Consider the following 24,348-nt stretch of genomic DNA (forward strand, 5'->3'; position numbering starts at 1 on the left):
ATCAAAATTGGACACATGGCCTCGACCACTCTTGTCGTCTAACGAAAAATTTCCCTCGCGAAATTTCTCAAACCAACGCGGGCATTTTCTGGCACTAACTGCATCTTGACCAAGAGCACTACAGATGTTTTTTGCAGCCTCACTTGCTTTTCTTCCTAATTGGAACTCGTAAAGCATGCAGTGCCGAGTATGCTCTTCATCCGCCATCTTCTTAGCCCTAGTTTTGCAACAAAAACCAAACCAAACACAAACCTTTTCAAGCAAAACTTGTTAATTGCACTTCACACGTTCTGTAGATACCACGTGTTTGAAGGTTATGTCAATACAAGTCAACGCCAAGCAAGATTTTAAACGAATGTTAAAAAACGACATTAATTATTACTAGACCCGATATATAGCCTAGAAGAAATAGATACATTCCTGAAAATATATAACCTACCAAGACTAACTATGAAGAAAAAATATCTGAACAGATTTATAACTAGTATGAAGATTGGTTCAGTAACAAAACCCCTCAACAAGAAAGCTAAAGACTAGATGGCTACATTGGTGAATTATATCAAACATTTTAAGTAAGAATAAATGACATTTCTTCTCAAAATCTTCCCCCAAAAAACTGAGAGAAGAATACTTCCAAAATCATTCTTACAGGTCACATTACCCCAGTACCAAAGCCAACTAAAGAAACCATAAGAAATGAAAATCACAGGCCAATAACCCTGATAGAAAAATCTTCAACAAAATACAAGCAAACTGAATCAAACAGCACATTAAAAGAATCATACACCATGACCAAATGAGATTTATTCCTGATATAGAAGGATAGTTCAATATACAAAATTAATTAATGTGATACACTATATTAATGGAATAGAAGGTAAACATCACAAAATTACCTCAATAAATGGAGAAAGAACAGTTGATGGAAGTCAAAATCTTTTTTATGATAAAAACTATCAACAAACTAGGAATGGAGGGAATTACCTCAACAAAATAAAGGCCATATGAAAAGCCCACAGTTGACATTATTTATTATCCTCTGATAATAAAGTTTTCATATATACCTTTCTATTTCAGGGCTTTTTCATCTGTTTCATTGGTCTAATATTACAGAGATAGGCTAAGTACTACACTGCCTTAATAATAAGACAATATTAGTATATTGATTACAAATACATTGACTTATAAAATAATATCAGAATTATTGCTATTTTCACAATTTATCTCTTTTGTCTCTTGAAAAAATAACTTTTTTTCCTTGTCCTCCTAGTGTCATTTTCCAATTTATTTGTAATCTTTTTTACTATATTTAGTTTCTCCGTGTCTCCAGTTTTCTTTTCTTGGTATCAATGATTATATTTTAAATATATCTTTATTGAGATATAATTTGGGTACCATATGATTCACACATCTAAAGTGTACAGAATTATAAAACCATAATTACAATCTAATTTTAGAATATTTTGTCCTCTCTAAAATGCTCATTAACAGTCACTTCCATTTCCTCTCCCCTACCTCTAGGCCTAAGGAATCAATAAATTTACTTTCTATCCCTATAGATTTGCTTAATCTGAACATTGCACATAAATAGAATGCATAATATGTGGCCTTCTGTGACTGGCTTTTTTTTTTTACATACAGCGTTTTCAAAGTTCATCTATGTATGAATTATTTCTTTATTTCTGAAAAGTATCATCTATCCACATTTTGTTTATTCATTCATCAATTGATGAACTTTGAGTTACTTTCACTTTTTGACTGATGAATAATGCTGTTATGAACATTTGTGTACAAGATTTTCTGTAGACATATGTTTTCATTTCTCTTGGGTATATGGGTAGGAGTGGAATTCCTGGTTCATTTTAACTGCTAAATTCTCTTCCAAAGGGGTTTCACTCATTTTGTATTCCATCAGCAATGTGTGAGGTCTCCAATTTCTCCACAGTCTTGTTACTTTTTTTTTTTTATTATAGCTATTTTACTGGATATGAAGTGTTATCTTGTGTTTTCTTTTAATTTACATTTCCAAATTATTAATTATGTTAAGTATCTTTTCATGTGCTTATTGGTAACTGGGCATACATCTTTTTTTTGTGTGAAATGTCTGTTCTAATCCTTTGTCTATTTTGGGGGGTTATCATTTTATTATTGAGTTGTAAAAATTATTTTTATAATTTGAATATAGATCTTTTGCAAATGTTTTCACCCATTCTGTAGGTTGTCCTTTCACTTACTTCATGGTATCTTTTTCAGAACAGAAGGTTTTAATTTTGTTTTATTTCACTTTTACTTACTTTCTTTTTGTTGCTTGTACCTTGGGGTTATAGTCAACCAACCATTACTTAACCTACATAGGATCAACATAAAGATTTGCTCCTGTATTTCTTTTAAGAGTTTTATCACTTTAGTTCTTATATATTTAAGTTTATGATCCATTTTGAATTAATATTTGTATATCGGTATGAGATAGTAGTTTAACTTTATTCTTTTGTATGTGAATATCTAGTTGTCCCAGTACCATTTGCTGGAAAAACTGTTCTTTGCTCACCAAATTGTCTTGACAACCTTGTTGAACATTATTTAACCATAGATGTATGACTTTATTTATAGAACATCAATCTATTCAATTGGACGGTATGCATGTCCTCAAGCCAGTACCATATTTTCTTGATTACTAAAGCTCTGTAGGAAGCTTTGAAATCAGAAAGTGTGAATCCTCTATATTTTTTCACTGATTGCTTGGTTCTTTGCATTTTCATATAGATTAATTTTTCAATTTCTTCAAAAAAGCCTGCTGGAATTTTGATAGATATTTCATTTAATCTGAGATCAGTTTGGGGAATACTAACATTGTTTAAGTTTTCAAACCCATGAATAGGAATATCTTCACATTTATTTTCTTCTTTATTAATGTCTTTCCCAATATTTTGTAGTGTTCAATTTATAAGTCTTGCACTCTTTTGTTAAATTTATACTTATTTTATGATCCTATTATAAGTGGAATTGTTTTAATTTATTCTTGGCTTATTGCTTGTGTATAGCAATACAACCAATTTTGGTATGTTGATCCTATAACCTGCAACCTTGCTAAACTCACTTATTCTAATAGTTTTTTTTTTTTTTTGGTAGCTCTATTAGTTTTTAGTTGATTTCTCAGAACTTTTTACATACAGTCATGTATCACATACCAAAGATTTGGTCAGTGATGGACCTCATAAGATTATAGTGGATTATAAGCAAAATTTTTTTAGCGATGTTGAAAGAAAAGACTAGATCTGACTTTGAGTTGAATATATTACTAACTTGATGGCTTTATTTTTAAAAACTATATATATTTTATTGATTTTTTACAGAGAGGAAGAGAGAGGGATAGATAGTTAGAAACATGGATAAGATAGAATCATCTATCAGCTTCCTCTTGCATATCCCCCACTGGGGATGTGCCCACAAGCAAGGTACATGCTCTTGATGAGAATCGAACCTGAGACCTTTCAGTTTACAGGCCAATGCTCTATCCACTGAACCAAACCAGTTTCGGCTTGATGGTTTAAATATGTGAAGTTCAACAGTTTTTCCTTATAATCCTTTATACTTATATAAGATCATTATTGATGTAACCTCTATCATTCTGATTTTAGTGATTTAAATCTTATCTCTCATTTTGTTTGTTGGTCTAGCTAGAAGTGTATCAGGCTTGTTTATCTTACTGGCTGCACTTTAAATTGCAAAGGTTTTTAATTTTTTCATATCCAACTTTGTCAAGCCCTGGGGTATTATTAGTTGTGAAATGCAAGCCAGCCTTGGCAGTGCTTATGTCTTGTGCAATCATATTTTGCTAAGGGCATCAAGTCTAAGTTGTTCATTTGCATAGATGTTCAGAGTATTACTGGCAGCTAGGCATGATAAATTGTATTTACATTCTACAAAATTAATGCGATGTTATTGGATTTAATGGATAAGTACCTGTTTTAAGGATAAAAATATCATCTGACTAGAAGCAAATCAATACGAGGAAATGTTTTTGTTTGTTTGTTTGTTTGTTTGTTGTATATGAAAGAAAAAGAGAAAGGAGTTGTTAGGTTTGAGACCTACGCTCACTTAGTCATGCAGAGTTCTAAAGAGTAATGCATGGGTCAAAAAGTAATATTCAATGTACCTAAGGCGTTTGAGGCTCTGCAATTCAGACATACTTATGCAGTTGGAACAAACGCATTAAGAGTCTGCTATAAGCCAAGTACTATCTAGAACAACTATTTTCAACCTTTTTCATCTCATGACACACATAAACTAATTACTAAAATTCTGTGGCATACCAAAAAATATTGTATTTTTGCCAATCTGACAAAAAAAAGTAGATATAATTTTGATTCATTCACACTGGGCAGCCATTGCTGTGTTAGCTGTTTTTGTTAGTTTGATTTTTTAATTTTTATTTTATTTAAACAATCTAAGGGAAAAGAGGTCAGTGCCCTCCTCTAAATAGTCAGGTATTGCATGTTTTAAAAATTCTTGCCATTGAAAATTGCTGATATAGACAATGGAAAATAAAGATCAGTAGTTCAAAATGTTTGTTTTAAGGGGAGGCATATCTGAATGAAAGTTAAAATGTAGTATAAAGTATTGAATTCTGTGGCAAAGATAAGTATGGGCACAATTAATTTTAAGCAAGTCACACTTGGTCCATTGGATGTAGGAGGTAAGAAAGGAAGGCTTTTCTCAATGATAATGAAGTATCTTAGTTGAGTCATAAAAGATGAGTAGGAGAGAGGTTGAAGTGATGCTGGGTAAGTGGTAGGGAAGTTATTCCAAGATTGAGAGAGAAACAAAGTGTGGATCTGGGAAGAGAAGGCATGCCAGTGTTCCAGAGGACTGTAAGACTTGAGCACTAGAGCATAAGATTGGAGGTGGTCATGGAGTTATTAGGAATACAGCAAGGAGAGGAATTCAAGAAATATTTAACAGATAAAATCAGTAGAATCTGGTGACCTAGTGTGAGGTGTTGATGTAAGGAAGAAATGATGTTAACTCCTAGATCTCTAGTTCAGGCAAAGTCAGGGCCTCTATTAGCCCAAAAGTTGTCTTTCTTTGAATTAGAAAAAAGATGCAGTTTCTTCCTGGCAAATATAATAACCCTGTAGCAGGGGAAATGGCATGTGTGCAGAGCTCAGGATAGATTTCAGCTTCCATTGCTCCTTAGCTTGGTTTACGGACAATTGTAAGGGTAAATGAGTGGCCAATGGTGTCATTAGTGCAACTAGGAAGAGAGAGTTGAACTGGGAGGCAGTAAGAGGGGAATGATGAGTTCAGATGTGAAAATGTTCAGTTTGTAGTATTTAGAGTAATTTGTTCAGATGGAAATATCAGGGATGAAGTAGGATATATAATATTGGGGACAATAGATGATTTAGTTATATTAAATCTTTAAAAAATTACATGTAAACTGTAGTTAGAATTATTCAAAGTGAATGACTTTTTAAATTATAGCTCAAATTGTACTTATACAGTACTAGTGATTAGTTCTCCAAAGTGGTTCATTTACTCTATCAAAAAACTCATTCAAAATAATTTTTCAAAACTATTGTTTATTAACTAAATGCCCCTTGTAGGGAGATTCCTGCAATAGGGCTTCCTGCTGCGGTCTTAGCTGCCCCACCTGCTTCTCTCCTTCTCCCCGCCCCATCTGCTTCCCTGCCTTCTCTGCAGCTTCACTCCCCCTTCTGCAGTGCTTGGCTTCTTTCTACTCTTGCTCTGGACTGGATATGCAAATTAACCACCATCTTGGTTAGGTTAATTTGCATACTTGCCCTGATTGGCTGGTGGGCATGGCTTGTGGGTATAGCGAAGGTATGGTCAATTTGCATATTTCTCTTTTATTAGAGAAAATGGAATCATAATCTTCTTTAAATTTTCTCTGTTCCAGATTGCTGTGCTATACTTTGTATGACGAAGACCTTTTACCAAGAATACCTTTGCTTTGACACTTGAGGACAATCAGACCATGTGAGTACAGAGCTGGATATGCAGATTGTAGTGAATTCTAATTGATTAGATCAGCTAAGTAAAAATCAAAACACAAAAAAATTCATCATAGATAAGACCAGAAGAAATAACACCTATTTTCTCTTTAATATAAATTCTAGATGAGGTGGAAAACTCATCTCTTTTCCCCATTAAATTATTATTACACTAAGGGGTTATAAAACCAACAGTTTTTATGTCAGCTCATTTATCAGAGTATTTATGGCAACCAATTATAAAAAGTATAATTGATAGAATATTTTTTTTAATTTTTTTACTTTTGTACCTAAGGGAACAAAACCCACTGAACTTTTTATATGGCACTATTTTGCAGAAAGACACTAACTACTAAGGAGTGCTAAAGAGGCAATGAAACAGCCCAATAGGAAGAGGAAGCTTAGTATGGATTCCAAAGAGAATGTGAATCAGGATGGAAGCTTGGTAAGATGTCAGTTTCTGGACTCTTCCTTGGAGTTTGTGTTCAATCTGGAAATTCACACGGTAATTGTAGAGTTTGTATAACCACATGGAAGTGCTTTTTTTCAATCAATCACTGAAAATTGGTTCATTCTGATCGACTTTTATGTTCAGTGGGATAGAATATAAGTTTCATTACAGTAGAGTATATTTTATAAGGTAGTCTTAATTTTTAAAAGATGGAGATAATTGATCACTGTCAAGGGAAAGAGCTTGTAAATTGCAGAGGATTGTATTTATTAGAGAAATAAAACTGGTAGAAGTAGTTGGCAGTCCTGTGAAAAATGCAGGTCACAATTTCTGTCCCTACTTGATAATGGTGTGTGTGTGGGGGGGGAGGGGGAGAGAGAGAGAGAGAGAGAGAGAGAGAGAGAGAGAGAGAGAGAGAGAGAGAGAGGGAGAGAGAGAGAGAGAGAAAGATTTGTTTTAAAGATTTAGATTTTACTCATGAAATTTTGGGGGCTGCCAAGTCTGAAGGCAGGGTGTATACCCAGAAAAAAGTTGACATTGCAGTCTTGATTCCAAGGTAGTCTGGAGACAGAATCCCCTCTTCCTCAAGTGAAGTCAATCTTTTTTTTTCTAATAAAGCATTTAACTGATTGGATGAGGCTTATCCATATTGTGGAGAGTAACCTGCTTCACTCAGAGTCTAGTTTTTAAATGTATCTAAAAACAACTCACAGTGACATCTCGATAACTAGAGGGTATAATATGCATCATGCCTTTAGATATGAGTGCTGTTTCCTTATGACAACTTTTTGTATCCCAACACATTTCAAGGTGGGCAAAAGTGACCAGGAGACCTCTGTTGTAACTGTTTTGGGATTAGTGGGCCATTAGAACTTTCTCAATGTTTCTTGGGCTCTCATTATTTATTTGGATGTGGGTTTGAGGGTCTTCATGTGGGTTGTGGTTACACATTTATACATTACAGTTGGTGAAGTGACACAGAGTTGAACATTCTTTGGTTCAATGCCAGGTTAGGTGTGGTGTGATGAACTCCATGCATTAAATGAGACCTGTCAAGCGATGGTGTGGTCTGTGTTTGGTTTTAAGATGTTAAATATAGGTCTGTGTCAAACAATAGAGCTATTTTTTTTCAGGGTCAGCTTCACTGGGAGTTGAGGTGGTTAACTTGGGGCTGAGGTCCAGTGCCCCTTAAGGTCCAGATTGGTTTCACCTCATAGACCAGGTCCATGAGAGTTGAGTGCTCTAAATGTATCATGGAGAGCTTACTGTCTAAGAGGTTGCTTGGACCAAACTTGGGGAGGCCGTCACCTGTCTCAAGCTTGTGAGGATGCCATTCTTCTCAGTATTTTTGGTTTGCTGTGTCATGGCCTCTGAGAAGACAGGGTATTTGATGTGTTCCAAGTTATTTTAAGATAGTGATTCTCCAGATGTGGTCTCCAGACTGGCAGCCACAGCATCACCTGGGGACTTGTTAGAAATGCAAATTCCTGACCCTCACTCCAGACTCAGTGAATCAAATACTCCGGGGATGGGGCTTAGCAGTTTATAGTTTACCAAACCCCCCAAGTAATTCTGATACGTGCTCATGTTTGAGAAACACTGTCCTAGGGAAATAGCTAGATATATCTTACCTACTAATAGTGCTGTAGTTCCAATTGATAATGACTACTGCATGTTTATTTACTTTTTAAATTTAATATTTGAAGCCACCTCTCCTATCCAACATATTTTCTACTTTTTCTTAGTATCATTTCTCTTTAAATTTACTACTGCTCCTTCTCAGCACTTCAGTTATCTTGCCATACAATATGAATATTTAACCTTCTGCCTCTTCTGTATTAGCACAAATTCCAGTTTTCTCGTGACTTAATGCTAATACTTTTACCATTGTTTCCATCCCACTTTGGGATTTTCCCTTTTTTAAACTTCAAAATTGCCTAACATTTAAATAGGTGCTGTTTTTGTGTGGGGCTTTGTGTAGCTAGATTTCTAAAACTATCTGTTGAAGGATGTTCCTGGCATTTAATGGCATCTGCATGCAAATGGACTTCTTTGATCAATAGCAAGGAAATGTCATTTCAAAGGATCAAGTTACTAATTTGAGTTCTGAGGTGTTTGGAACATATAATTATTTTATAGGATCATTGAAAAGACACATTTTTAGGATGTATTCTGCATTGTACTATCAGTTTGGAGCCAATTGCCAGTTACAGTGTCAGTTTTCTTTAGGTAAATTTAATAGTTCAATACAGTGAGCAGGTTCACATCTGTGGCTGCATTCACTATGGAGGGAAAGGGGTTCAATCCTGTTTGAGTTATATCACTATAATCATGTTTAACTTTTGATTGAAATGTCAGTAACATCCTTTACTTACTCTGTTAATCTTATACTTTTACAACTGACATTTTCAGTCAACCAAGCAAAATAGCATGGCAGATGAAATAAAACATCAATGTAATGAAAAGAGGGATGCTTTCTAGACATCTGTTTTTGAGACAATAACTTAATATCTTAGATATCAAATAATTTTTAGATGCTGATAGTAATATCTATCAATGATGTCTTCCTCGACTAAATAGTTTCTCCGTATTTCTTAATAGAATTTCAAAAATATTTATTTGTATATTTCAATATATAGGCACATGGTTAAAAAAATCAAATAGTACAGACAAGAATTAAAATAAGAATGTAAATTCTTTGCACCTACTAACACACATAATAACCCCATGTCTTTCCCTAAAGGTGTGACCACTGTTTATATTTTCTTGTGCATCTATATAGGAATCAAAAACAAAAAGAAAACTAAAAACCTTCTAAACACTTTATGTACATATTCACACATACATGCATACACATATCGATATGGGTTCACACTCTACTTCTTGTTCTGTATCTTGCTTTTTTTCACTTAAGCATGTGTATCTTGTCATTGTTTTCAATGGTGCACAATATTTCATTCTGTGAATGTATCATAATTTATTGAAGAGTGCCCTACTGTAAACATTTAGGTTATTTTTCATTTTTGTTGTTACATATAATATTACAACCAATGTTCCTTCATATATATCTGGCATATTTTTGTAGTTGATTCACAGATGAAATCTTCCCATTAGAATTGTACTGAAGAGTTTGTGCATTTAAAATTTTGACAAGCCTTTCATATCATCCTTCTAAGATGTAACCCCAATTTATACTTTGTGACAGCAGCTGCAAGGATGCCTCTTTTTCTGAAGACTGCTTACATCTTTGTTATCTAAAACCTCCCACGTGGATAAACTTCTGTTTCCCACACTGGTCTCCATGGCATTGCAACAGTGTTGAAGAGAAGTGTTTCCCTTCTCCTTATAGACTCTGTAATATATGTTTTTCACAACACCCACCCAAACACTGATATTATTTTGGTGCTATTTTCTTGATTTTTTCACCTTCCACCTTTAAAATTGACTGGGGAAGTGTAATATGTGATAATGGGGAAACTAAGGGTTTTTTTTTGTTTTTTTGTTTGTTTGTGTGTGTGTGTGTGTGTGTGTGTGTGTGTGTGTTTTCCCAAGGAGATTTCATAGATCTTTCATAGATGTTTTCTGTGTGAGTGTTCTGGTCATAAAACCCCAAAGTAAATTCAGGCCATAAAGTTTCAAATTTCCTAAAATGTAAGTTTCCTAAATAAAAAAGGAAATTTTATTTGACTATACAAGTATAGAATATGTGGTTTGTAATTGTATATATATGTTAATAAGCATTATTCTTCTCCATCTGAACCTCTTAGAATCTAGACCTAATTAGTGAATTATGAGTTTTGAGAAATAGAAATATAAGACATATTTTGCCTAAAGGATTTGGCATTGCTGAATAAAAGAACAGGATCTTATCTATAGTATTTCAATACAACTAAGTACTTATGCACATAGTGCTTGTAAGGCACATTCAACCTTCAGGAAAAGGTGTGCTTATTGGGACTTGTGTCTGACCTTGAAGGATGAAGAGTATATAAGATGCACATGTTTAATGCCTTAATTAATTTATTTAATAAATAAAAATGTTTATCTAACATATATTTAATTCTGTTGTAAAAAGTGGCCCTTAAATCTAACTTGGTAAAAATGTAATATGAGAGAATACAATTTATTTGCATTGTAACATCTAGGTGCTCTTTGTAGGCAATTAAGTAACCTTGAGAGCTAAGAAAGTTGAAGGGTTATAGTAGGGATCATCTGGGCCAAGGAGGCAGCATGAGCAAAGGTATGGGGTTGAAAGCAAATGTCACATATGTAATGTATGATGAGATTATAATGACTTGTCCTACTGAAGAGATGTTGCTCTTGTAAGTTTTCTAAACTGATGGTTGGGCTAGAAGCCCAATATTTGCATTTTAGTCTTTGGCTCTGGTGATAATTCCTTCTGTGACTAAGGGCAAGTCCTTCGCCAGACTGGGGCTCAGCTTCTTTGTAGACTTATTTTAGAATATTTTTTAAAACATTTATTTTAAAATTGCTTTCAGAGAGAAAGGGAGAGGAAGAGAGTGATAGAAACATCAATCATGAGAGAAAATGGGCTGCCTCCTACATGCCCCCTAACTGGGGATAAGCCATAACTCAGGCATGTGCCTTGACCAGAAATCAAATCATGACCTCCTGGTTCATAGGTCGACACTCAACTACTGTGCAACACTGGTCAGGCTAGAAGATCTTTAAGGGTCTTTCTATTTTAATAAGTCTAAGTGGTGTACATAAGAGATAGTAAGAAGACTAGAGTGGATTTGGGTGGCTGAACTTAGATGGGTCTTGAAGGCAGAACAGAGGAAATTATACTTGATATTGTGACTGTTGGACTTGTATGCTGACAAGATGGGCCATGGTTGCCTTCAACTTATGCATAGTGTAGTGAAATGTATTTTGTAATATCTTTAAGTAGATACTGAGAACATGTTTAAGGTGGGGTTATTTTTGTTTCTTATTTTCAGTTGTTCTAAATTTTTTATCATCTTGTTGCCCTACACAGGGCTGATAATAGTTTGCATCAACCAATAAAATTCTTTTATGTATGGATTAAACATGGAAACATGTTTATAAAACTATTTTAGATATCTTTCCCTTTGTTATTTTGTATAATTAGCAAATATTATTTTTGAAATATATCTGTTTTTATTCAGGTATAGTGAGTATAGCAGATCAAGAGACAACTGCTATTGAAAAGAGTTTGTTACTCACGTTTCCCAAGAGGAGGGGCACATCACACCTTGCAGGACCATATAGGGAAAGACCAACATTGGTCAGGAAGCAGGAGGAGTGAGAGGAAAATGTAGGCAAAAGCCTTTACTGTGTTTTTTAAAGGAAGGAATAGGCAAGGCAGGGTAACAGGTTAGGATTGTCTGGTTTGAATATTTGAATATTTTCCTTGGTCTTTAGCTATAGGATCTGTCTCTGTTGGGGGTGATTTAGGAGGATAGTGTCCCAGACTGCAAGGGCCTGATAAAAAGAGCAAGTCCCTTATGGACTCCTGAGTCGTTGATTTGCATATCAAGGGGAAGAAACACAGGCAAGTTGTTGCTATCTCTAGGAATTAGCTCTCTCTGGGAGGAACAATCCCTTCCATCTAAAAGCTCCAAAAATGTCTGAGCATCAAGAAAATATAGAAAATAAATGAAAAACATGATTAATACAAACACTATAGAGAGATTTCATTCAGAGATAGTAGCTATGGTATTGAGTGTTTGAACAAAATGAGAACATTTCCTTCTCCCTGTCTGCATCTGAATTCTAGTAGGGCAATGGAAAGTAATCCTCTCCTCAATTTTTTTCTGAAAGGTTAATTTCCTTTACCTTCAGTTTGTATCTCACATTGGATCACACCAAAAGAGAATTTGAAAAGTGGACTTGAAACAATAGGTGAAATTCAAAAGTAGTTTATTACTGGAATTATTATATAGCCAGTGTTTCCTATAGTTCATGAAACCATAGATATCACCCTGTTCTTATGGAAGAGGAACAGCAGGGTGCTTCCAAGTCCTTCTTTGCCAGGAACTCTGTCTGACAGTGTGGGAACAGAAGAGGCATGATCTGACATTCCAAGGTGGTGACTTAAAACTGCCAAACGCAAATCACTGGGTGAGATGTTGTGTTTTGCTTCCTTGATTGGAATTCATACACAGGGAAATATAGACACTGATTAATTAGAAAGATCACTGTAACTGGTAGTAAAAGCATATGATGCTTCCAGGGCCATCTTCATGATTTTCTCATCTCATAATCCTCTCTTCAATATGATGGATTTAAAATTGACAAATGGAAATTTACCACAGCAGAGCCTTATTTTATGTTCCTTAAATCTTCATCTCCTATTTTTGAGCGCTATTTATTTATCCCCCTAAAACTTTATTTTCAGTTTTCAGAACTAAAGTTGGAAGCCTGGGAAATCATAGTAATGGTTTTATTTTTCTCAATTCATATTGATTTTTTTTAAGTGTTCTGTCTGGGAGGATTAGGTAAACTGCCAGCTTTTTCTTTTGTTTTTAAAAAATTAGCTCTCTATTAATAGTAGTGTTAATTTATTACATTTCTGAAATAATTAGCTAGGACAGAAGCAAAGAATGTTAAAGATAGCAGGAGCTTTGAAGAACATTTATTTACAGACAAGATAAATCAGGTCCAGAGAACATATGTCATTTGTTCATCAGATCCAGAGAATACATAGCACGTGGAGTGGGGATTTGGCATTAGGTTACCCCGACCAAATTCAGTATTTTTCTGTTTTGTTGTATGATATTAAATTCTTCCTTATTTGCAAAATTGTTGAAAAGTTAGGTTAGTATATCATAAGAAAAATGTAAATTTATTCTGAAATATAAAATTATGATATCTGGTGTATATATCTTTAACCTTGATACATCCAAAAAATGTATGGACAGAAAGAACTTGGGTAATTTAATTCTGAGGGATATATTTTTTTCTATCTAGGCAGAATTTCAATAGCAAATAAAGAAGTGTGAGCCAAACATCCTAATCTACTGAGTGACAGACAGCATATTATATGTTCCTTTTCATCTTTGAATAATATAGTGATTATAAAAATGCTTCAGTAGCTGTGGTACTCACATAATCAACTCTTGAATACTATTTTGTTACCATTTCAGTTTTTTTTTTCAGTAGAACCTTTATGAGAAGAGACTCACATTGTTTTGAATTATGTAAATTTCCCTTGTATTTCATGGGAAAAGAGGGATGAAATTGGGGTACAGAGCTATCATAGAAAATTAGATCTGATTCAGCTCATCATTTTGCATGAATAGTGACAGGACTTTCCAGTGATATCTTTGAGCAGGTTCCTCATTGAGGGGAGAGTGAATGCAAATTTCTCCCAATCTTGGGTAGTCAAAGGAATGATATAGCAACAATTTTTAAAATCTATTATAATAATAGGCCATTTTTATGGGATTATGGCCAGGGAGGAAAGTCCAGGCTGGAGAGCTCCCATGGGTTGAATATTAGTATTAATTGCTCTTAAATCATGTAAAAGCCTCCACTTTTTAAATTTTTTTTGGGGGGGGATTGCAAAAATAGGAGAATTTCAGGTGCTATTAGAAGGTTCTATGTGTCCCAACTCTAATTGTTCTTTTACCAGTAGATGGGCCTGATTTCTTTTTAAATTTTTGCCTACTTGTTCCCAGAGATTAAGGTCTAGTGTTCCAGCATCAGAGAACCAAGGATTATAAATTATAACAATTTTTAATAAGCTTTTCAGTTGTTCTTCTGTAACATAGGCACCATTTGCTTTTAATAGCTGTTTCAGCACTGTGATATACTGTTGCTGTTCTGTGGACAACTGTTGTCCCATTATGAAACCTTAGCTGAGAAAGAATTTCCTCAAACTTCGAAATCCCAAGTGGGATCCAACTACTAACTGTGCAGTTACTTTTGTTATTTTCCTCTTTATTTTCGAGGGTTCTGCCTTTTTTTTATTTTTATTTTTTATTTTTTATTTTTTTTGCATTCCTGGATCCTCACACAGGGAACCACTTTGCTGGGACTGACCAGCAGACCCTGAACAACGGATGAATGATTACTCTGACACATGTTTCTGTGAAAGAAAGACTAAGGGACTACTTGGCTATAGCCCCAAGTAGCCTTGCTTGCCTGCCTTCTTAAGCTTTTATTATAACAACTTGAATTAAAATTAACGATTAAATACTATAAACAGAATAAATGTCCTTGAGAAAACACATGCTTGTACAAGGTCAAGTCTTAGATATTAAAAATAAAAATTCCAACAACAAAACAGCCAGGGACTCAAAGTTGTTTGGAAAAATCCCCCCCAGAGAACCCAACTTTTCAAAGAATCCTTCTTACAGACTTTGCAACCAAGTCCCATGCTTCCCCACACATTAGAAGAAAGGTGGTAGGATTGGGTTATTGCTTTCTGATTGCTTTCTGATGACCAACCCCCTCCCTGCCTGGTAAATTATGGCCACGGTGCTCATCCTGTGGCCCACAGACCTTCAGTAGTATTGTCAGCTGGGGGCTTGTAGGAGTCCCCTTCCCCCCACCCCAGACCTACTGAATAAAGATCTGCATTTTAACAAGATTCCCAGGTGGTTTGCATGCATGCTGAAGTATGTCTTATCAGGATGCTACCTGCTAATTGCACAAAGATATCCACAGTAATTTTGAATGTGAAATCTGCCAGACAGAACATACTATTCTGGACCTCACAGTCCTGCCTTCATTCAGCAGATATTTGTTAAGCTAGAGTAGGTGTTAGGCTGTGTTTTAGAGTTAAACATTAAGACACTGCCTTCAATAAACTCATCAAAGCAGGAGACTGCAGAAGACAGATGATGGTAGTGCAATGTAATAAGCTCAATAATAGACATTTGTGTAGGATGTTTCCAGGCTTCAGAAGGTTACCCAATTTAGCTTGTGGAGAAGTGGGATTAAAGAGCTTTCTGAGCTGACTCCTAAAGGCTCAAAAGGTGTGTAGTAGTTTTGTATTGCCATATAGCACATTACTACAAACTTAGCAGCTTCAAACACTTACTATTATTACCTCACATTATGTAGGCTAGATGTCCATGCATGGCTTAAATACATTCTCTGTTCTGGCCTAGTCAAAGTATTGGCCTAGCTCACTTACTTTTGGAGCTCAGGGGCCTCTTCCAAGCTCAAGCAGTTGTTGGCAAAATTCTGTTCCTTACAATTGTTGGGCTGAGGTTTCTGCTTTTTTTTGCTGGTGTCAAGCAGGGGACACTCTTGGCTCCCAGAGGCCCTGCAGTTCCTCTCCCTGTGGTCCTCTCACACATGGCAGCCAACTTTGACAAGACCAGCAGGAAACCCTTTTGTTCTAGTCAACTGAGGTGGAGTCATACAATGTAATGCAATGGAGGGAGTGACTATCTAGAAGCAAGTGTTAGGTTCCACCTCCCCACCCCACCCCCGCCTCAGGGGAGGAGGAGATTCTGTAAGGGCATGATTCATTAGGGGTCATCTGGGAAGCCAGTCCACCACGAGGGGATTGAGCTAGTGGGGGAGGAAATGTGGGTGAAAGAAGCTGCAGAGTGACCTCAGGGTACTTTGAATGGGAATGAAAAGAGGCTTTGGTATAAAAGGATGAATTGATTTTGCAATTATTGAGATTCAGGAGCTTGTAGGGCATTCAGATGAAGCTGCACCATGGGACTTTGGTTGTGCATATTTGCAACTTGTGGAGGGAGATAGCAATCCCCTGATTGTCATGTTTGTGAAGTTAAATGTGAACTGAATGGTGGAAAGAGGCGACTGAAACAGACAGTGGATACTATGGAACCTCAGAAGAGCAGCAGTGAGGGCTGTGCTCAGGGAGAGGAGGGAAGGCAAAGGTGAGCCCAGAGCAGGACAGGGAGAACAGAAATCTCACTGTTACCACCCTCAAGGGGTGAGAATGTGATAAGGAGCTGGGAATAGCAGAGTAAACCCAGTATTCATCTCGCCCTCTGTTAGCCATTCAGCATATGCCAACCTCCTGCCAAATGAAGGGTAGTCAGTGCACACACACTGGGAATTGCATTTTATGTGTACCCTTAAGGCCCAATACAGTTCCTGGCCTATTAAAACTGTTATGCCCAGACTTCCTGATCCCCAAGGACCACCAGGGAGCCGAGTCCGATGCAATAAACAAAAGAGCCTGTACCATGCTAGCAATGGGCTCCTCCCACTCATGCCGGCAGCATGGCGGAAGAGAGCGAATTTCTCCCGGTCCAGGGGTTTTGAAGGCTAGGGATAACTCCGCCCTACGGGGCGGGGCAGAGTTGGGAGCTCATCCTCGCCCCTCCCTGCCCTCTCAAAAACATTTAACAAATGTTTTAAAATAGGTAATTAATTCAGTTAGGATTTTAAGATTTTTCTTGACTTTTCTCTCAGAATTCTTCTCTCATCATTGATTTTGTTCATTTGATATATGTTTCTTCAGGCGGTAAATACGAGTACGCAGACCAACTTAATACTTAAGACAGTGTACATTCTTAGCAATTTGTATTTGGCAAAATAACTGTAATAGCTACTGCTGAGAGTCTGCTATGTGCGATGTGCCATAATAAAGCTTTGTCTGTGGATCCCTAAATCTTAAAATGATCCAGTGAAGAAGTTATTATCTCCAAGACAGACCAGGAAACTGAGGTTCACAGAAGAAAAGGCACTGGTATTGGAATAAACAAACTAAACAAGTGAAGAGGCAAGGCAGAAGTAGGAGCAAATGCACATGGAGCTTAATGTGTAATCCACACATCTAGACTGATGGGGAGGAGAAGGACTATTCAGCAAGTGGTCTTGGGACAACTGAATAGTCACCTGGGCAAAAATATTGTGGTTTTACACCACATACTACTATAAATTTAGATTTATCAAAGATTTAACTGTAAGAAATAAGCTATAAGTGTAATAGACATAAATAAAGGTCTATTATCTGGGAATTGAGAAGGGTTTTCTATTACCCAAATCTAGAAGCCATAAAAGAGAAGTTCTGTAGTTTCATTGCTTAAACAACAAAATCTCTGCATATTAAAAAATACTATAAGTGAAACAGAGAAATGACAAACTGAAAAAAAAATAATGCATCTCATAATGTAGAGAAAGGAATCATCTTTCTGATTTATCAAGAGCAAAAGATGAGTAATCATTCCGAAAGAAAAATGGACCAAGCATATAAAGAACTATTTTACAGAAAAGGAAATACAAATGGCCTTTAAATATACGAAGTGATCTTCAACTTTCTCCTAGTGAAACAAGTACAAATTAAAACTATAGTGAGATATCATTTTTCACTTGTCATCTTGGCAAAAATCCAAACATTTGATAACACTCCTCTTGGCCAGACAGTGGGAAAACAGGCCCTGATCTGAGGCTGTGGGACTGTCCACGGAGAAGCTCCTGTGGAGCTAGACTTGGTGGCATTTATCAGCAGGACAACACACGTCTCCGCTTCTGAGAGACCACTCCCTAGACACCCTTGCACATATGCACACTGACATCTGTGCTAGTTTTTCACGGAAGCTTTAAATGACTGGAAAAAATATAAGAAACTACCTGAGCATCTGTAAACATGGAGCCAGCTAAATAAATCATGAAATATCCAATCAGGACAATGCTGTACAGCAATGAAAAAAGAATGCTCTTCATAACAGGATAATGATCTCCAAGGCATTCTAAGTGAAAAGAGATCTAGAAAACAGTATTATTATGTGATACCTTTTGTGCAAAAGAACAAGAAAATAAGAATATATATTAATGTTTATTTGTATTTTCATAAAGAAAATTTCTCAAAGATATGTTAGAATCTAATAACAGTGATTACTGGGTGGAGGTATTATGAGTTGGCCAGATGGGGGAGGATAGGTAGGCAAGTTTTCACTGTACTATTTGTTTCTATATACATTTTTACCTTGAACTATATGAACTCAAAAACTAAAATATATTATATGTATGGAAAGATAGTAAGCTAAGGCACCTCAAGAATTGATCACACTCAGTTGTACGTGGCTATATGGGCAAATGGCTGCCTAATGCAGTCAGTTTCAAAGTTGGTTTGCTTTACCTATCAATAAAGAAACTTTAATCACATATCTTGATATATGTGGTTTATTTGCTTATTTGGAAATTAATTTACTACTAAATGGTCAGCTTTCCTTTAGATTCCTCAGTCTTTGCTAAATGGTTAGCTTTCCTTTAGATTTCTGAGTGTGCCTAACATGTGCTTCTCCATGGAGAGAAGGCTTGCTATCTTCTGATTGATTGCTTCTATTCTTCGTCTTTGGTCTGTAGTTTCTTCACAGAAATGTTTGAATTCATTTGTCCATTTGTGAAGGTCAGTTTGGCTAAAATTAGGTAACATTTTCTTAACTGAGCCTAGGCTGAAATCAAAGGTAGGAAGGAGAACTTCTGGTGTGGATCATCCCTCTACTGTCTTCTGCCACTTGTGTGACTATCAGATCCAGGGATCTCATTAGGGAGTTGCTCTGGTCAATGTGAACTGTCAAGTAACAGAGTTTCCCACTCCAAAATATGCCTGGTTATTTTCAAGAAACAAGAAGATTCAGGAAAAACCTTTGACCTTCCCTTTAATTGCCCTCCAAAATTTAGATAGAGGGTCTGCTCCGGGAAGGGAGCTATTTTCATAGGTAACTATAGTTTAATATAAACTGGTGTGATAGGGAGGAATCTAGCAAGGCCCACTTGAACAAAGTCCTCTCTATGTTCATTGTTAAAGATGATCCAGCAAACATCTATTTACCAAACATTTTCTTTTCCACCTCCCTGTGAATTTCCTTCCTGTCCTTTGAAGTGCCAAACAATATCTCCTAAACCCCTTTTTCCTTAGCTCAAGATGGCATATAAGCCTTCCCTAGCCTATCTGTTCTTGGGTCCCCTATTTTTATGTACATACATAATAAATGTTCTCATTTTCTTCTATTAATCTGTCTCATATTAATTAAATTATTAGTCCAGCCAGAAGAACTTAGAAGGGCAGGAGGAAAATTATTTTTCCTCCCGCAGCAGTAATAAAGGATTCCTCTTGTGTCTGAATGGATCGTGATATATGCCTTTCCTAGGGTTTGTTTATCCACCTGGAGGGCACTGACTCCTGATATATTGTCCCCCTCATTACAGTGCTTTTCATATGGCTTGGCTTCCTGCAAACGGAAAAGTTAGTTTTCAGTGTTTCAAACAGTTATCCAAACATGAGGTCTAAACTACAATTCCTGTGTTCTAGGAGCCAGCTGAAGAAGGAAAGCCCAGGGATGGGGCAGATTCTCTGAGTCACGGTAATTATCACCTTTTCCAGCTTTAGTTCACAAGGAACAACTTTTAAATGAAACTTTTACTAGGTGGCTTTAGTTGTCTTAGTTTTACTAATTTTAGTCTATAATAGTAGTAGTATTTATTAACAGTGCGCTGCATATTCTGTTGACTTTATCAGTGAAATCAACTATTTTCAAATACAAGGTGGGGCAAAAGTAGGTTTACAGTTATGAGAATGAAAAACAGTTTATTATTGTATTATTTTCCGTATGAATAACTAACTATGAACCTACTTTTGCCCCATCCTGTATATTCATTAAGTAAAGTTTAAAGTTCTTATCTCATTTTGTTGCTTTTTAAAAAGCTTTAAGTAAAACAACTTTTGATTTGTAAACTTTTCCTATGAACCAGAAAACAATAAATCCCACTTAGTTAATTTATAATTCTTCCCTTAAGCTTTTCTCAGATTGGTTTACTCTCGAAATGATAGCACTTGCATTCTTCTATTAGAGTCATGTTTTAGAGGAGATTATACATTTGCTCTAAGATGAATAGCACTTATGGTTACTAATACAGTTTTGTAATATTCAACTAATACTGTGATGCTTTTAATTTAAATAAAAAATGCAGATGCTGGTTGCCTGGAACATATATTTCATATACTTTGTGATTATCGCTACACAAGAGAATAACTATTTTTAAACTTTCTGTAAAATGTAGCTGAATGTTCAGCATTTGTGCTGTTCTCAGTGGGAAGAAAGCATATAAATTTGATAACTTTTCTTTAATGATCTTTTAAGGTACCTTAACTGTTCCTTGAGTAAGGTTTAAACTTTTAATAAAAGAAAAATCTAAAAATCCCTTGAAAAAATTACAAAAAAAGAATTTTGGTTTTTATTATTATTATTGTTAATATTATTTCAAAATATGTTTTCATTGACTTTTGGAGAAAGAGAAAGGGAGAGCAATGAAGACATAGAAACATTGGTGAGAGAGAAACATCCATTTGCTGCCTCCTGCCTGGCCCCTACGAGGAATTGAGTCCAAAATCCAAGCTTGTTGAACTGGTAACCTCTTGGTTTCTGGGTTGACACTCAACCACTGAGCAACACCAGCCAGGCAGAATTTAGGTTTTTAAAGAGATCATTTTATATTGCTTAGTCTTGGGGCAAAATATTGAAAATTGTGGCCTTTCACCTAAATAATTTTTAAAATAAAAATTGTTTTCAACTATAAGAAGAATATGCTACTATAAATTTATTTTCTTCTCTTACTGTCACCCCAGTCCCATCTTGTTCTTTGCTAAAAAACAAACAAAAAAACAAAAACAAAAACAAAACAAAACAAAACAAAAAAACACCAAAATAAAATATGGTAATTGATAATTATATAACTTGAGGTTCAGCTCCATTGAAATATACTTCAGTTATGCAGCACTGCAATTCCAGAAATAAATTTGGACTGTACCTGGCCCTAACAGCAGGTTGTTTTTTTATTTTTTGTTTTTTTTTAAACAACACATTTGTTTTCTTCAGAGAGAAAAGTTGTGATTTATTATGTTGTTGTTTCTTCCTTGCGGCTATATTTTCCCACTAATGTAAATTGTTTTAGATTCTCTTATCCCATGGTTGAAACATTGACTCCACAAAATGAAAAGCAGAGTTAGACCAATCATTTAAAAATATTCAGTCTCCAAAAGATTCTTTTTAGCAATTTATTATAGTTTCATTATAGCCAACTACATGTTTTTTAAAAATAGTTTTTCAGTTTAATGGAAAGTAACTTTTTGCTATTGTCATTCCATTGCCAGACTTGTTTTATAGTTAGTGGTTCATTTTCAAATATTTACTCCTGTATATTAATATTTCTTCTCCAAATCTGATGTTGTTATTTTCTCAGGTGTAGAAAATAGCTAGCTCAATGTTTAGAAGAAGGATGAGCTTTGGCTTGGGTATACAGATGCTACAAACTGCTAGTTGAAATGCAAATGGGGGAGAGGGGGTTGAGGTAATTTACATCTTTACCACATTTAGTGGGATGAAGGAAACCATTCCCTAAATTGCCTGTTGTCTTAGTTTTAAAGTGATGATTTTCTTCCTATAGTTCCTGGGAATTATTTAATCTTTTCTGTGGGCTACTTGCAAAACAAAAGAGATCTAATAATTTATCTTATATATTGAAAATAATAAAACAAACATTATATACACATACATATTTATATGTGAACAGAAATTATACTGAAAAACACTCAATTCTAGGTAGTGATTTTACACCAAGCAAGGTCTTTCTTCGGAAATTAAATTCTTTGGAAATTCTATTAAAACTAATTTATTGAATGATCAGTATGTGTCATTAACATTGACCCATGTGTTATCGATCATAAAGCCTTGAGAGACAATTTAATTTATTTAGGGTGAACTTTAATAGTTAGTGGTGAATCCAGGATTTGAACTCCCAAATTTAGCAAATTCTAAAGCCTACACACATTATATTTATTTATGAACTTTCGACTTTAATATTCTCCCTTTGTAGTTATTAAAATAAAGGTAGAAAAAAACTGGAATCCTGCTTGGAAATGGCATGGGTAAAGTAACTGCTAATAATTAAAATATTAATGGTGTCTAATATAGCCTCTCTTTTCTTGGGGACTGAACTAGATTTTTCTTGATATAGTCATGCCATGAGATTGATTCTTTTTTGTTCTTTTGGAAACTCTCTGAGCTAATCTAGTAATTCAAAAAATTTAACAACTGTCATAGATATCCCTAAAACGAGGCTTGTATCAGTAAGTATTATTTGTTAATAAATAAATATGTTTAAATTGTATAGAATTAGTATTGCCAATCACTAGGTAATTCCAGACCTCAGCACTTGAAGTTCCCAAAAACAACAACTGATTTTTTCAGTTGGGCAAGTGATCTGGCTTTTCCCCTTCTAAATGTTAAGGAAACAGAAAGGTAAATGATTTAGCTAGGAAAATTGAGTTTATTGGGGTATATTAGAAGAAATGCCATTTGGGACAAACAAACTATAATTAACCATAGGCAAGTCTGGAGAACAGGGAAGGAGTGTGCTTTGATAGAGGAGGAGAAGGTGATGGAATGGATGATAATAACAAAAGTTTATTGGAGAAGAGTGAGAGTTTGGGCTTGTGGTAACTTCTCATTGTCTGAGTTGTTGTGGGGCAAGGAGAAGAATATTCCTTCTTCCTATATGGTATGTAAAGTAACCTTATTCCTGCTGGAATATGTAAAGTTAGGATGAGTGGTGTGTGCATGACAACTCTTTCTTCCTGGCTCCTGACTCCATTTTAAATGAGGTTTTCCTTTATGTTTACAATCTCTTCAAAAAAAATTTAGGATTACATGAGAAAATGTTTTAGTTCTTGGTAAATACTCAACAAATGGTATTTTTCTTAAACAGTTAAATAGGGAATTTATGTATTATTTTTTAATTTTTAGAATTTTTTGGTATCAGCTATCATATTTTATTTGAAATTCCTAAAGAACTGTTGTAAAATTATTTACTCCAGAGAATTAGCATTGGCTGAAGCATTTTTTAAAAAATGTTTTATCTTACTTAAGGAAGATCTTGTTTTTCTTTAAGAAAAAGATAGCTAAGAAGTTAAACTTCTAAAAAGCCATTTGTTCTTATCGTACATAACTACAAGTGAGTGGCACCATATGTTTTTGACAGCCTTTCCTGAAAAGCCTCTTTGGGATGTAGCTTACTATAGAAAATATTTTTTTTTATAAAACACTTTAAGTGAAAATAGAAGATTATTGCCAATATTTTGACTGTTCTGATAAAAATGAAGAACAGGAGAAAATGATAGTGGCAAAGGTTTGGTAAATTGAGCAGATTTAAAAGATATAGATTTATAAAAATGTTTGGAAGGTTGAGAAATATATCAGTTATATGGGGATAAAAATCTTATATTTGATTTAAAGACAGTTTCATCTTAGAAATGCTCAGACACAGTGGTCCTAGGATATGAAGATATCCCTAGTTGGCCACCATATGCCCAGCCAAGACTTGGGTGGCCATCTAGACACCTTATTTTTTTCATTTCCCATTAGTAGTCCATCCTCAGTGCTATTGCTTCTGCTTCTGGAATATTTTTCTCATCTTTCTACTCTTTTCATCTTTCCTGCCACCATCTGAGTTCAAGCTGTCATCCCTGTCATCCCTTGCCTGGCTGTTCCAGCTGATGTCCTAAGACCTACTTTTGAGATGACCTAATTCAGACTCCACAATACACCCACATTGCTCTTTCAAAGCAGAAACTGGATCCTTCAACATCCCTATATTTTCTTTGCTTAAAATCTTTCAAATGCTCCCTATTGCCAGTAGGATAGTATATGAGCAAATTCTTACTAAGGCATCTAAAACCTGCAGAATCTGACCCTTTCTTGTTTTCTCAGCATCACCTTCAGCTATGTGCTCATTCATCTCTTGTGCTCTGACAATTGCTGGTCTTATTTAAGGTGCTGCTACAGGACACCTGTAACTGCTGTGCTTCCTGTCTGGAGTGTTTCTCCTCTTTTGTTAGAAACTTTCCCTGATCTCCCAGGCTAGGCTGGTCTGTCTGTTCTATGCTCTCAAGATGCTATATTCTGA

The 24,348-nt window shown here is 35.3% G+C and overlaps 1 protein-coding gene across 1 annotated transcript in view; it reads left to right on the forward strand.

Moving 5' to 3' along the window:
• The first annotated feature begins 5,915 nt into the window (after positions 1 to 5,915).
• The window catches only part of L3MBTL4 (L3MBTL histone methyl-lysine binding protein 4), a 235,127-nt gene continuing 216,694 nt past the window's right edge, over positions 5,916 to 24,348 (forward strand). The window contains exons 1-3 of the mRNA XM_036419408.2: positions 5,916 to 6,000; positions 6,353 to 6,459; positions 19,700 to 19,751. Of these exons, the coding sequence (XP_036275301.1) occupies positions 6,388 to 6,459; positions 19,700 to 19,751 (124 nt within the window). The 5' untranslated portion in view covers positions 5,916 to 6,000; positions 6,353 to 6,387. The remainder of the gene's footprint in view (positions 6,001 to 6,352; positions 6,460 to 19,699; positions 19,752 to 24,348) is intronic.

The sequence above is a fragment of the Pipistrellus kuhlii genome, unplaced genomic scaffold (assembly GCF_014108245.1).
Source record: "Pipistrellus kuhlii isolate mPipKuh1 unplaced genomic scaffold, mPipKuh1.p scaffold_m20_p_6, whole genome shotgun sequence".
NCBI classification, from domain to species: domain Eukaryota; kingdom Metazoa; phylum Chordata; class Mammalia; order Chiroptera; family Vespertilionidae; genus Pipistrellus; species Pipistrellus kuhlii.